Raw genomic sequence first — 12,304 nt, 5'->3', positions numbered from 1 at the left:
TTTGAAATATCCATAAAATCAAAATTTTATTTACTTTAATATATAAACCTCACACTCCACTAAATTATTACACTAATAAATTCGTGGACAGATTTACTACACAAAATATAGTCATAATTTATCTTTTTGGAATTCCATCCAAAATTATCTTAATTTTATTTACATATAATCTCTCACGCCATATTATTTCTAAATATCAATTTATTTATATTTATCAGTTTGTATTATCAATTGTGTAATATTGCGAGTGTTTTCTTATTTCGCAATACTTTCAATCACTACTATTTAAATTTACTAACTACTTTTTGGATATGGCTAGGAAAAAAAATATCATTTAAAGTATAATCTCTAAAACTCATGAACTTAAATGTATTCTTAATTTCTCTTTGAATTTAAATCATCAGTTGAAATTCAATTATTGATACTGAATTTATATAGTCCAAACTACATTGTTTTGCTTATCGAACTCACAACACCATCTACTTTGATGCTATTGATGAATCGGCGAATTTCTGGTGTTTGTAAATGCTGGTAGAGAATAAAGATCACGACACAATGATTTTACGTGGTTCGATTTACTGAGGTAAATCTACGTCCACGGGAAGAAAAGAGGGCAGAGTTGTATTGCTTGATCTGTTTTCTACAGCTTACAAATACAAACTTGCTATTTGATAGTTTATCTCTAGAGATCGAGAGAGGGCCTCCCTAATCTATCTGATCTAAGTTCTATTTATACAGTGAACTAAGATCGTGGCTTGCGTCACCACTAACTAGGTAGTGGATGTCGTGGAGGTCATGCAATCCTGCATGGGCCCACTATGACAGCTTGACACCACTAAATAGATCGTGGGTGTAGTGGAGATCGTGGGGGTTCTGACATGAGTTGACTATCTCCCAGTTCGGTCAAATACTGGGACCGAACTGCTGAACTATTGCCGAGCAGCTTTTGCCGATCTGAGAGTAGAGCTTGAATGGTCGGCTTTTACCGAGCTGTAGGCTGGGGCCGAACTCTTTGGTAATGCCGAACTGATTGGTCGGCTTGTACCGAGCTGTAGGCTGGGGCCGAACTCTTTGGTAATGCCGATCTGATACTCTTCCTTGGGCTTTGGGCTGATGGGCCGTCACTGCTGTTGGGCTTGTTTAGTCCGTACTCCATCACTACCCCCCCCGAAAAGCGAAGTGAATTACTTCGGCGAAGCGAGTCACTTCGGCATTCTGGATAAAGGTACGGGGTAAGTTGATGTTTGTCTTTGGTCTGATGAAATAAACATCTTTGACCGGACTCGTCTTTGGTCTGATGAAATAAACATCTTTGACCGGACTCGTCTTTGGTCTGATGAAATAAACATCTTTGACCGGACTCGTCTTTGGTCTGATGAAATAAACATCTTTGACCGGACTCGTTTTTGGTCTGATAAAATAAATATCTTTGACCGGACTCGTCTTTGGTCTGATGAAATAAACATCTTTGACCGGACTGTCTTTGGTCTGATGAAATAAACATCTTTGTCCGGACTTGGCTTGTCGGTCTGATGAAATAAACATCTTTGTCCGGACTTGGCTTGTCGGTCTGATGAAATAAACATCTTTGACCGGACTTGGTTTGTGTTCTAATTTGGCGATTTTTGTCGCCGGGATCGAACTTTCCCTTGTCCTAATTCGGCGAGTTTTATCGCGTGGATCGGACTTTCCCAGTTAACCGAAGTGGTCTTATGCAGTAAACCTCTTTGACTAGACATGGTCGTCCTCGGTCTTATGAGGTAAACTGCTTTGACCGAACTTGGTCGTCCTAATTCGGCGAGTTTTATCGCGTGGATTGGACTTTCCCTTGTCCTAATTCAGGCAAGTTTTATCGCGAGAATCGGACTTTTGTTGCAGTTCGTTTCAGACGAAGTGCTTGATTCTTAAGCAGAATTGTGGTCTTGTATCCTCTTTAGAAGCTTGGACTTCACAATCGTTGGCTTATTGCAGCTCGTTTCAGACGAACTGCTTGTTTAAGCTGAATTGTGGTCTTGTATCTTCTGTAGAAGCTTTGACTCGCAATCGTTGGCTTGTTGCAGCTCGTTTCAGACGAACTGCTTGTTTAAGCTGAATTGAGGTCTTGTATCTTCTTTAGAAGCTTTGACACACAATCGTTGGCTTGTATGTTCTAAAAAGGGGATTAGCCTTTGAAGAACGAGATACCTCAGTTATATTTGTAAGAGACGACACTCACATAGACAGACACAACGCACGTAGAGACAAGAACAAGTAAAAAACAAAGAAAACACATAAGACTGACTGAACTGTCTCTTACAAATGGAACTTTTTGAGGTTGGAAATATGCCATGCTCGGGGCGTTTATTCTCCTGACTTGAGAGTCAATTTATAAGACCCTTTGCCGAGGACTTCTGACACCCGATATGGAAATTTTTGATGGTGGGTTAGAGTTTGCCCAGCTTTTCTGCTCGGCCGACTTCGTTGTTTCTCAAGATGAGATCTCCCACTTGAAGTTGCAGCTTCTTCACCCTTTGGTTGTAATACCGGGCTACTTGCTCCTTGTACTTGGCTGCTTTTATGCAGGCCAGTTCTCTTCTTTCTTCGGCAAGATCTAGCTCGGCTCTCAGTCCGTTCTCCTTCAGTTCTGCTGAGAAGAAGTTTAGAGTTCGGAAACTGGGTATGCCGATCTCAACCGGAATTACGGCTTCAGGGACGATTTAGTCTTCCCGGCAGGGAAAGCATCAATGGTCAGGATTACTCCATCATATTGTTGCTCGTCATCGTCTTCGGGATCCTGTTGCCTTTTCGGATTCTGAGGAAAGCAGCTCGTACCCCTCTGCTTTTTGTTTTTTGTTTTTCGGCTGCTTGCTTTGGTATTTTTTTAGCGTTCCTGTTTTCACAAGAACATCAATACCTGCAGCCAAATTTCGGCACTCCTCGGTATCGTGACCGTGGGTTTGATGGAAGGAGCAATATGCATCAAGACTTCGGCGTGTGGCCGATTTCGTCATCCGTTTTGGTTTTTCGAACATTTCGGAATGTAGTTCGAAAATTTCCGCTCTTGACTTGTTCAATGGTACGAACTGAGCGGGTGGCGTCTCAGGATTGAGACGTGGTCCCAATCTACTTCGTACCGGTGCCCTCTGAATTCTTTCAAAAGGAGTTCGGCGAGGAAGAACATGTCGGGGGTGAAGATTCTCTCTCCTGGAGGACACGTCACTACTGCGGTAGTGACTTTCATGTCTGAAGGAGGAGGGAGAATCCCCCGTTTTCTTCTCCGGCTGCTGGCTTTTTTGCAGGAAGGCTAAGAACTCCTCCTGCTTCTCGGCCAAAAACAGCTTGACAACCTCATTTAAATCGGGCTGCTGGGAAGATTCTGTGCGATGACTCCTGGAGTGGCTTGTTCCTTCTTCGTGAGAACCGGAGGTAGATGTCTCCCGAGGCCGTTTTTCAGACCTGCGAGCTGGACTAGCTTCCTCACGGTTATCACGAACGGTATTATGGGTGTTATGTGATCTGGTATGCATTTTTTTGGGGTAGAAAAAAGGTCAAAAATTCGCTTTATCACAAATTTGGTTCTCTGTTTCCCACAGACGGCGCCATTGATGAATCGGCGAATTTCTGGTGTTTGTAAATGCTGGTAGAGAATAAAGATCACGACACAATGATTTTACGTGGTTCGATTTACTGAGGTAAATCTACGTCCACGGGAAGAAAAGAGGGCAGAGTTGTATTGCTTGATCTGTTTTCTACAGCTTACAAATACAAACTTGCTATTTGATAGTTTATCTCTAGAGATCGAGAGAGGGCCTCCCTAATCTATCTGATCTAAGTTCTATTTATACAGTGAACTAAGATCGTGGCTTGCGTCACCACTAACTAGGTAGTGGATGTCGTGGAGGTCATGCAATCCTGCATGGGCCCACTATGACAGCTTGACACCACTAAATAGATCGTGGGTGTAGTGGAGATCGTGGGGGTTCTGACATGAGTTGACTATCTCCCAGTTCGGTCAAATACTGGGACCGAACTGCTGAACTATTGCCGAGCAGCTTTTGCCGATCTGAGAGTAGAGCTTGAATGGTCGGCTTTTACCGAGCTGTAGGCTGGGGCCGAACTCTTTGGTAATGCCGAACTGATTGGTCGGCTTGTACCGAGCTGTAGGCTGGGGCCGAACTCTTTGGTAATGCCGATCTGATACTCTTCCTTGGGCTTTGGGCTGATGGGCCGTCACTGCTGTTGGGCTTGTTTAGTCCGTACTCCATCAGCTATATTATCAATTTTTAATGTCTAAGTCAAATTCAGTTTTGCTAAAGTTTAATTCGTGAGAAATTTCAAAATACATTAAACTTGATATATTTAGGCACAATTTTAATTTTCTTTAATTTTGTTAACAATAAGTCATTAATAGCAAAAAAAGGTCTTAACGTGATTTTCAGAATTTTGAAGTCTTCAATAGAAATAAATAGACCTTCGTGGGCTTCTACGTAAAAATCGTTAATTATCCACCACCGCCTATATTGGAGCCCTAGGGTTTTGTATTCGTATCCCAGTCATCGCCCCGATCGATTGAGTCACCGAGAAAAGAAAATGTCGAAGAAGAACGATTTAGGTCGAAGAAAAAGGCAGCATGATTTCGATCTAAAAAGTAATGCGTTTCTATTCTTTTTTTGTACTTGTCGATTTTGTGATTCCGCCGTAATCCTAAAATCAAGTTTTGTAGTACCTCTGTTGATTATCAATTTTTAACTTTGCTTTGGATTATTGCGGGAAACAGGAGAGAAAGAAGCGAGGGAAAAGAAGGAAAAGAAGCTCAATGCCAAGAAAAATAAAATGAAAGTATGAATTTATTCTTCGATCGGCTCACCTCACCTGTTTTCTTCTTCGATTATAATGAATTTATTTAATTTTTCATTGGTTATTGTTTATGCATATCACGATTTGGTGTAGGTTAAACTGTTTTGCATGGTTTAACATGCTAAATTGGCCATATCTTTTATGTGTTTGGAGATTATTTAGTTATGTATGTTGAATAAATTGATTTGTACGGTGCTTAGGTTGATGGTAGCAGTAAGAAGAAAGGTGGGGGTGGATTTCAAGTTGGAAAGAAAAAGTTGAAAACAAGGATGACGCCATTGGCCAAAGCTAAAGCTGCCCAGGCGATGGAGGTGGACAAGTAAGGTTATTGTCAGAATGGAAACAATGCAGCAGAAAATAGGGAATCTGTTGAATCTAGTTGGCTGTAGCCTAGTAACTTCCATTGTTTGCATACTTTGCCTTCATCTATCATTAATTCAATTATGCGTTTGTGTTCTTTTAACTTCAGTTTTGGATATGTTGGAATTTTGCATAGATATATTTCGGTATCCCATAGTTGAGGGAACTCCGCAGAAGGATATATTTCGGTATCCCATAGTGTGACATTTTATTCCTTCAGGTGAGGTCAAGACAATCCCTCCTCACATGCTGGAGTTTGTGGTTCTATTACTATTACCTGTTTCTGTGGTCATATAGTAATGAAACCATCAGTCTTACACACACAGTTTTCCTTGTGCTATAGAACACAATGAGTCTCTCTTGGCTGAGGGGAATATATAGGAGGTTGTGTTGTGTGCCTGCAACAGTTCTCATCTTAACCTGAGCTGATGGTTCCCATCCCAGTGCAGCTTATGGTTAGGACTACATTTCTTAGGAATATAAGTACTGATTTGGTCTACTGTAATCGTTCTCAAGTAATCTATGCTGCCTTGTTATCACCATTTCGTGTATTATTGAATGACACCTTGTGACTTGTTCAAACTTGAAACGAAGAAGCCTAAAAATAGCTATGGGCTTGTATTTCTCTAGCGGTCATGGTTGGGGTAGCTAGTTTGTAGATGAAACATTCATTCTCACAGGTCCTGGTTTCGCTATCAAACATTTATTCATTGCAACGGCTATCTCATTTTCTGCACTTGCTTTGCCTTAAAAGGAATGTTGCTTCGTGGTCACAGCGCAATCATATCTGGGTACGTGGGCCTGGGTTGAGCTCGAATCTGAGTACCAAATGAGGTCGCTTCAAACGTCCTCTTCAGTTTTCCCAATATATAAGGGCACTCAGGGCAACTAGCCGCCTTAGTTTTATTAATGTTCACTAGGCATGCACAAACCGAACTGAATCGGCGGTTAACCGCCGGTTCATAATCCGGAACCGGAACCGGAACCGGTGGTGGCGGTTCGAATCACCGGACGGTTCGGTTCAGGTTCACGATTTTCAGAAACCGGAAACCGCCGGTTCATAATCCGGAACCTGAACCTGAACCCGCGGTGGCGGTTCGAACCGCCGGATGGTTCGGTTCAGATTCACGATTTTCAGAAACCGGAACCGGCGGTTCAAATAAAAAAATATATTTATTATTTATAAAAATTGATTTTTATATTTAAAAATTAATTTTCACAAAAAAATAAATACAAAAATTTCATAATATCTCATATTTATTTGTTGGGCTTCTGAATTCTAAGAAATCATTCTTGGTTGTTTCTCTTTCTCTTTTATAAAAGACATCCTTGAATATTTTATGTTTCACTTTCAATATAGGACAAAATATGTTAAAGTATTTTCTTTTATAAATATACGTTTAGATCATTCATTAATCTTTTTTCAATATAGAAGACAAAACTTTCTTTATTTTTTATATTTTATTATTTACTATTTTTATATTTATTTTTGTCATAATTCCTAAGACAAATTTATATTTAAATAATAGCATCAACTAGAATAGTTTAGTTATAATAGTTTAATTAAATTTGAATGTGGCATGTTGCTCATAATTTGTATATTTATAGAATGTGGACATGTTCAAATAATTGGATTTAAATGTAGGTATGTTACTCATTTTTCTCAATGTATTGATTAAAATGTGCAAAAAAGCAACAATTAATATAATTTGTATAAGAATGATAAAAATAGACGATTAAAAAAGCAACCAATATTTAAATTTATTGTTTAAGACTTCAAGTCTTTAGTGATTTGTAACTTGTAGACTCGTTTAAATTTATATCAATAAAACAATTTTCTTCGTGATTTTTTGAATTTTATTTACAAACATTCCATAGATAAATAAAGAAGAAAATGCAAAAAAAAAAAAACTGAACCGCCGAACTGGCCCGGAACCAGCGGTTTTTTGAACCGGAACCGGAACCGCCTAAACCCTTGGCGGGGCGGGCCGATTCAGGTTCATGATTTTTTTGAACCGTCCGAAACCGGCAGTTTTTGAACCGTCCGAAACCGGCAATTTTTGAACCATGTGCATGCCTAATGTTCACTTTTGAACAATTCATTACATCCATCTTGAATCTTCGAGAGAGCAAGTAGACTTGGAAAAAAGTTCACAAATTAAACCACTGTTAAAATTAAATTTTGGGTTATATTAGAAAAGGTCTAAGATTCGTATACGCCTTTTAAAAATAAACGCTTATCATTATAATTACTACTACCTTTTAGTTTTGGATACACACCATGTCTCAATATGTTATGGAGCACTAAAGTTTTATTCAAAGTCATGGCCCACGTAGGCGAGTGGGATAAAATGTTTTAGTGATTGCATTGAAGTGTGACAATCACAACGGCACGAAGATATTAAGATGAGAATTATGGACCAAGCACTCTATTTTGTCTTGATTTCCAAACCTCTCTCCAACCCCACTTTTCATCTTCCTAATCTCAACCATGTAACATTTTTTACACGAATAGTATATACTCTGATACATCTGTAATATACTAAAAATACGTATGGGAATTATGACACATAGATTGGATATTTACCAAAAACAACATCTGACATGGAAAGGCCGGTATTGCGGCAAAATAGCTATTGTGTTCTCAACGGCATTTAGTCAGAAAAAACCAAGAAATAAGCAACTGCGTTTCTTTAGATAAGAAGGGCTCCAAAGTTATGGTGAGAGTTCATCCATGGCTTACTGTTTCTTCTCCGACTTGGTTTTGCATTCATTCATTCACTTTGCATGTTTATTATGCAGTAGTATGTTCTCCAGATGGGCTCTGTTATGTTTCTTGAATTTTGCTTTTGCTTTAAAGATTCTTGTATGAGTTTGTTTGATTCTTCCTTTTCTTGATTGAAAACCTTGGTGCAATCAGTTGATTTATGAAGTACTACTACTGAGCTATCTTGAATTTAAGTCATTTATGTAAGTAGAATCCTTAGATGGTTAAGTTTGAACATTTGTTACTAACTTGTTTTTCAGCTTCTGTGTTTATATCTTCATGATTATCACAGGTTTAATGTCATGTCTTAATTTAAAATTTTAGTAAATTGGTTGAGAGGGAGAGTTCAGTGAGCTAGATTTGATATGGTTCCTGAAACATTGATTTTTGATGTGTGTTTTAGTTGTATCAAGAGTAGAAGCCCCTAAGTAAATGCATGGATCAAAGGAATGCTATGACATTACCAGGCTCGTCTCCATATTACATGAAGGTCGAGTCTGTCACGGGGCTGCACAGCTCACCCACTATGACCCCAATGTCGCACTTCCTATCCAACACCGGTGGCAACATAAATGTGTCGTCTTTGCCTTTAGATACTTCATCGGCAATGTCTGTTGCTATGCAGCAAGGCGAACCTGTGCGTAGGAAGAGGGGAAGACCGCGTAAATATGGGCACAATGGTGCAGTTTCACTGGGACTGTCTCCCTCTGTCCCTAGTTCTACTCTGATGGCAAGAGAAACTCTAAAGAAGAGAGGGAGACCACCGGGGCTTGGACGTAAGCAACAGCTCTTGCCTCTGGGTAGCTTTACCCATCTTGATGTAAAATCTTAGAGACTATTGATAAAATCAATTATGTAAAATCTTAGAGACTGTTACTTTGCCATTGAATCACTTATAATCATCTGGTTATTGTATCAACCTTTCGTGCGTTTCTATATTTTATCAATACTGGTTCATAAGTTCTAAAATGGGATATTTACTATTTAGCTGATTTTTTGAAGAACTAAAATTATCTTTGAAGGTGGATCTGCTTTCAGTGGAGCTGGAAAACTAACTCCACATATCATAAATGTTGCAGTTGGAGAAGTATGTATATTTGAATAGTTTTTTTTTAACCTTTACTTCTTAGTATGATATCTCTGCCTTTTCAACTCAAGCAAAAAATGGTGATTGATAATTGTTCTGTTGCAGGATATCAAAAGAAAAGTATTATCGCTTTTGCAGGGGCGAAGAGGCATAGTTATCTTCTCGGGCATTGGTTCTGTCTCGGCGGCAAATATCAAGATTTCAAATTCTAGTGGGAGTGTCACGTACGAGGTGAGGTGTTAGCTACGCCTAAAGAAATTATTTAGGGGAAGAGTATATGAAATCTTGATGGATGGGTGTAACATGGATTTCATTCATTTGTAGGGGAACTTTGATATGGTAAATCTATCAGGCTCGTACATCAACGATGTTGATGGTCCTCACGGCCCAACTGGTGGTCTCAATGTCACATTTTCTGGTCCTGATGGTACTCTCATAGGCGGCCCAGTCGAGGGACTCCTCATTGCTGGCAGCCCTGTTCAGGTGCCCTTAAGACGCGCTCTCGTGTCGAAACCAACTGAATTTTACTACATGGCTTCCTACATAAAATTTACTAAGTTTTATGTTCAAACAACATATACTTGATATGCCTATTTTCTATCTTATTGGTGATGAATTGGTCCAGGTGATTGCTGGAACCATGGCACCTTTCACTTCGAAGGCGAAAACCAAGGCTCCCGAAGATCTGGAACCTTCTGGAGATCCTCAACATAGCACACTTGGAAACTCGGTAAATCCAGCTAACGTTAGTCAGAATCTCAACCAGATGCGCGCCTGGACGAGTTCAAGATGATGGATGTACATGAAATTGTTGTGCTGACTTTAACTGAAGCTGGAAGGAAAGAGCAGTTTGGCTCAATGGATTTGGTTTTCTTAGATGACATAGGCTTTTCTTACAAATGTACATCCCTTCATTAATGATTTTCCTTGTATGAACAAAGATACTTGTAATTCATCTTGAGAGGACAACTCAAGAAACATTTGTGTACTCAGATTTTTTTGTATTAATTTGCAAGTTTTTTCTGAATCTTGGTGAGAGTATGCATTTTGGCTGTCACAAACAAGAGTAAATTGATCCGAATTGAGAAGCCATTTTTTAGAGAATTCATTTGTCTATATTCTTGAAATGGAACTAGAGACGGTTTATGTCTTAGCTCTAATTATGGTTCTTCTATTAGCTTAGTAAACATAACAAATTGACATTAACAAGAATTGTTGTTTGGACATATCATTAATCCCACAATGAATCTTTTTCTGCTGTCCATTGCTTGAATCTCTTCTCTGGTAAATTGTGATGGAGACAAATGTTGTGTCATTCATTATGCCATTTGTCTGAACTATCACTAAACGGCAGAAAACAAGAAGATGCGTGATTCTGAACAGTTACAATTCCATGATCTTTTTTTTTCTTATCTGGATAATAGTATATGGTTAGAGATAGTAGATATAAGCAAGTAAATAGGATACTGTTTAATAATTTTTGTCACAGGTGTGAGAAATGATACAGGAATCCCATATTACATACATTGACATGATTTAATAGAGGAAGAGATGGTAAATATTCTTACATACTAAGCATCAGACCAGGTGATATCCAAGTCGCCCCAGTCGCCTTCGGGAACCCCCAAGGCTTTCCAGACAGCCTTGGAGGCATCAACGATGTTGTTAGGACACGGTGGCTGATAGTCGTGATCGTCATCACATCCCATGGTGGAATCACACTCATCCACCACCATTGCTGTGACACTCCGGCCATTTCCACTTATGGTTACGTTGTTGAGGCATCTGCTCCCTCCGCTGTACCAACCAGTTGATAGCGCGACGACTGGTGTGTCATCAGAGTGGTACTGATTGTCACACTCTGATGGGCCGCCTCCGTCTCCTCCCTTCTGGAAGCTGTTGATGGTGAGAACTGCTTTCGTGCTTCCAGAAACGGGGGGAGAACATTTGTAAGTGGTATAGAGCTTCCCTTGTTTACAGCAATCGGAGTCATTTTCCTGGTTGCATTGCCCCGGAGGTGGTTTCTTTCCTCTGATTTTTCCGCTCGGGTTGCAAGATTGAAGGCGTCCCTCCAACGTCTGAGCAGCAAGGATGATTGACAAAGCAAAGATGGCTACTATTTTGAGACTCTTCATCTCTGCTCTATATTTGTTTAAGTTAGTGTTGAAACTCTGAATTTTGGAAGCAGAAATGGGATGAAGTAAGTGTTTATATAGATTTAGTTTCAGTAGAAACGCCAAGAAAGTGCTCAAATATTTTTACTTCTGCAAAATTTTATGTGTATAAGATGACAGAAATACAGTCTTATGCTCAACTGAAATTCTGTCTGAGTTGATTTTTTTGTCAAGACTAATGCATTGGCCTATCTATCTGCTAAATAGAACAGTAGACAAGAAATCCAATATACATATATTTATGGTATACTACATGGTTGGATTTATTCAGAACAAGATGGCCAAATCTTCATTCCATATGTATCAGATTACATATTTTATTTGACTAGAAGACAAGTGACTGAATTCTGTTGTTGATCAAGCATCAGACCACTTGATTTCCATCTCACCCCAATCATCCTCAGGCACTCCCAGAGCTTTCCAGACGGCTTTAGAAGCATCGACAATGTTGTTGGGGCACGGAGGCTGATAGTCGTGCTCATCATCGCACCCCATAGTGGAATCACACTCATCCACCACCATGGCACCCACACTCCTCCCATTCCCATGAATGGTGATATTATGGAAGCACCTCTTCATGTTGCTGAACCACCCCGTCGAGAGTGCCACTATGGGGGTGTCGTCTGAGTGGAACTTTCCATCACACTCTGACGGCCCTCCACCGTCATCCCCTTTCCCGAAGCCATTGATGGTGAGAACTGCTTTAGTCCGGGCAGTGACCGGGGGCGAGCATTTGTAGGTGGTGTAGTACTTGCCACTTTCACAGCAGTCGGAGCCGTGATCCTGGTTGCATTTGTGTTTAGGTGGTTTCTTGCCCTTGATCTTGCCACTTGGTTTGCAGGTTTTGCCTTTAGCATCAATGCTCAAGCTCAACGACATGATTAGGACAGAGAGGACCAAGAATGTTAAGCCAAGATTTCTCATTTTTCTTCTTCTTTTGTTGTAGGTCTTGCTTTTGTGGTGTGTGAACTTGGATTTGGTACAAGCATATTTATAGTGGCTGAAACAGTTAACACTTATAATATAGAACTAATGACTGTTCTATCAGTTTTATATGTTCGAGGATTCTCCTTGCAGGCT

General features: G+C 39.8%; 3 protein-coding genes across 5 annotated transcripts; 2 read left to right on the top strand and 1 right to left on the bottom strand.

Annotated features, from left to right (window-relative positions):
* Positions 1 to 4,463: 4,463 nt before the first annotated feature.
* LOC121751139 lies at positions 4,464 to 5,299 on the top strand. The gene is made up of 3 exons (XM_042145861.1): positions 4,464 to 4,627; positions 4,757 to 4,818; positions 5,037 to 5,299. Exons 1-3 carry the CDS (start codon positions 4,570 to 4,572, stop codon positions 5,157 to 5,159), a joined length of 243 nt encoding a protein of 80 aa, XP_042001795.1. The 5' UTR covers positions 4,464 to 4,569; the 3' UTR covers positions 5,160 to 5,299.
* A 2,339-nt stretch (positions 5,300 to 7,638) lies between these two features.
* LOC121750850 (AT-hook motif nuclear-localized protein 11-like) lies at positions 7,639 to 10,107 on the top strand. Of its 3 annotated transcripts, none has more exons than XM_042145478.1 (6): positions 7,639 to 7,916; positions 8,367 to 8,739; positions 8,986 to 9,050; positions 9,156 to 9,281; positions 9,375 to 9,533; positions 9,676 to 10,107. In XM_042145478.1, the coding sequence occupies exons 2-6, from the start codon at positions 8,400 to 8,402 to the stop codon at positions 9,841 to 9,843; spliced, it is 858 nt and encodes a 285-aa protein (XP_042001412.1). In that variant the 5' UTR covers positions 7,639 to 7,916; positions 8,367 to 8,399; the 3' UTR covers positions 9,844 to 10,107. The 3 variants fall into 3 exon arrangements, with proteins under 3 accessions (XP_042001412.1, XP_042001418.1, XP_042001427.1); XM_042145484.1 differs by lacking the exon at positions 7,639 to 7,916 and adding an exon at positions 7,939 to 8,000; XM_042145493.1 differs by lacking the exon at positions 7,639 to 7,916 and having other exon boundaries at positions 8,388 to 8,763.
* A 514-nt stretch (positions 10,108 to 10,621) lies between these two features.
* On the bottom strand, positions 10,622 to 12,148 carry LOC121750748 (putative ripening-related protein 1). Its single transcript, XM_042145355.1, has 2 exons — positions 11,588 to 12,148; positions 10,622 to 11,119 (listed from the first exon to the last, which is right to left on the bottom strand). The coding sequence occupies exons 1-2, from the start codon at positions 12,146 to 12,148 to the stop codon at positions 10,622 to 10,624; spliced, it is 1,059 nt and encodes a 352-aa protein (XP_042001289.1).
* Positions 12,149 to 12,304: the final 156 nt, after the last annotated feature.

This window comes from Salvia splendens, chromosome 1, assembly GCF_004379255.2.
Source record: "Salvia splendens isolate huo1 chromosome 1, SspV2, whole genome shotgun sequence".
NCBI classification, from domain to species: Eukaryota; Viridiplantae; Streptophyta; class Magnoliopsida; order Lamiales; family Lamiaceae; genus Salvia; species Salvia splendens.
The sequence above is the reverse complement of the archived record's forward strand: the minus strand, read 5'-3'. Positions and strand labels throughout refer to the sequence as shown.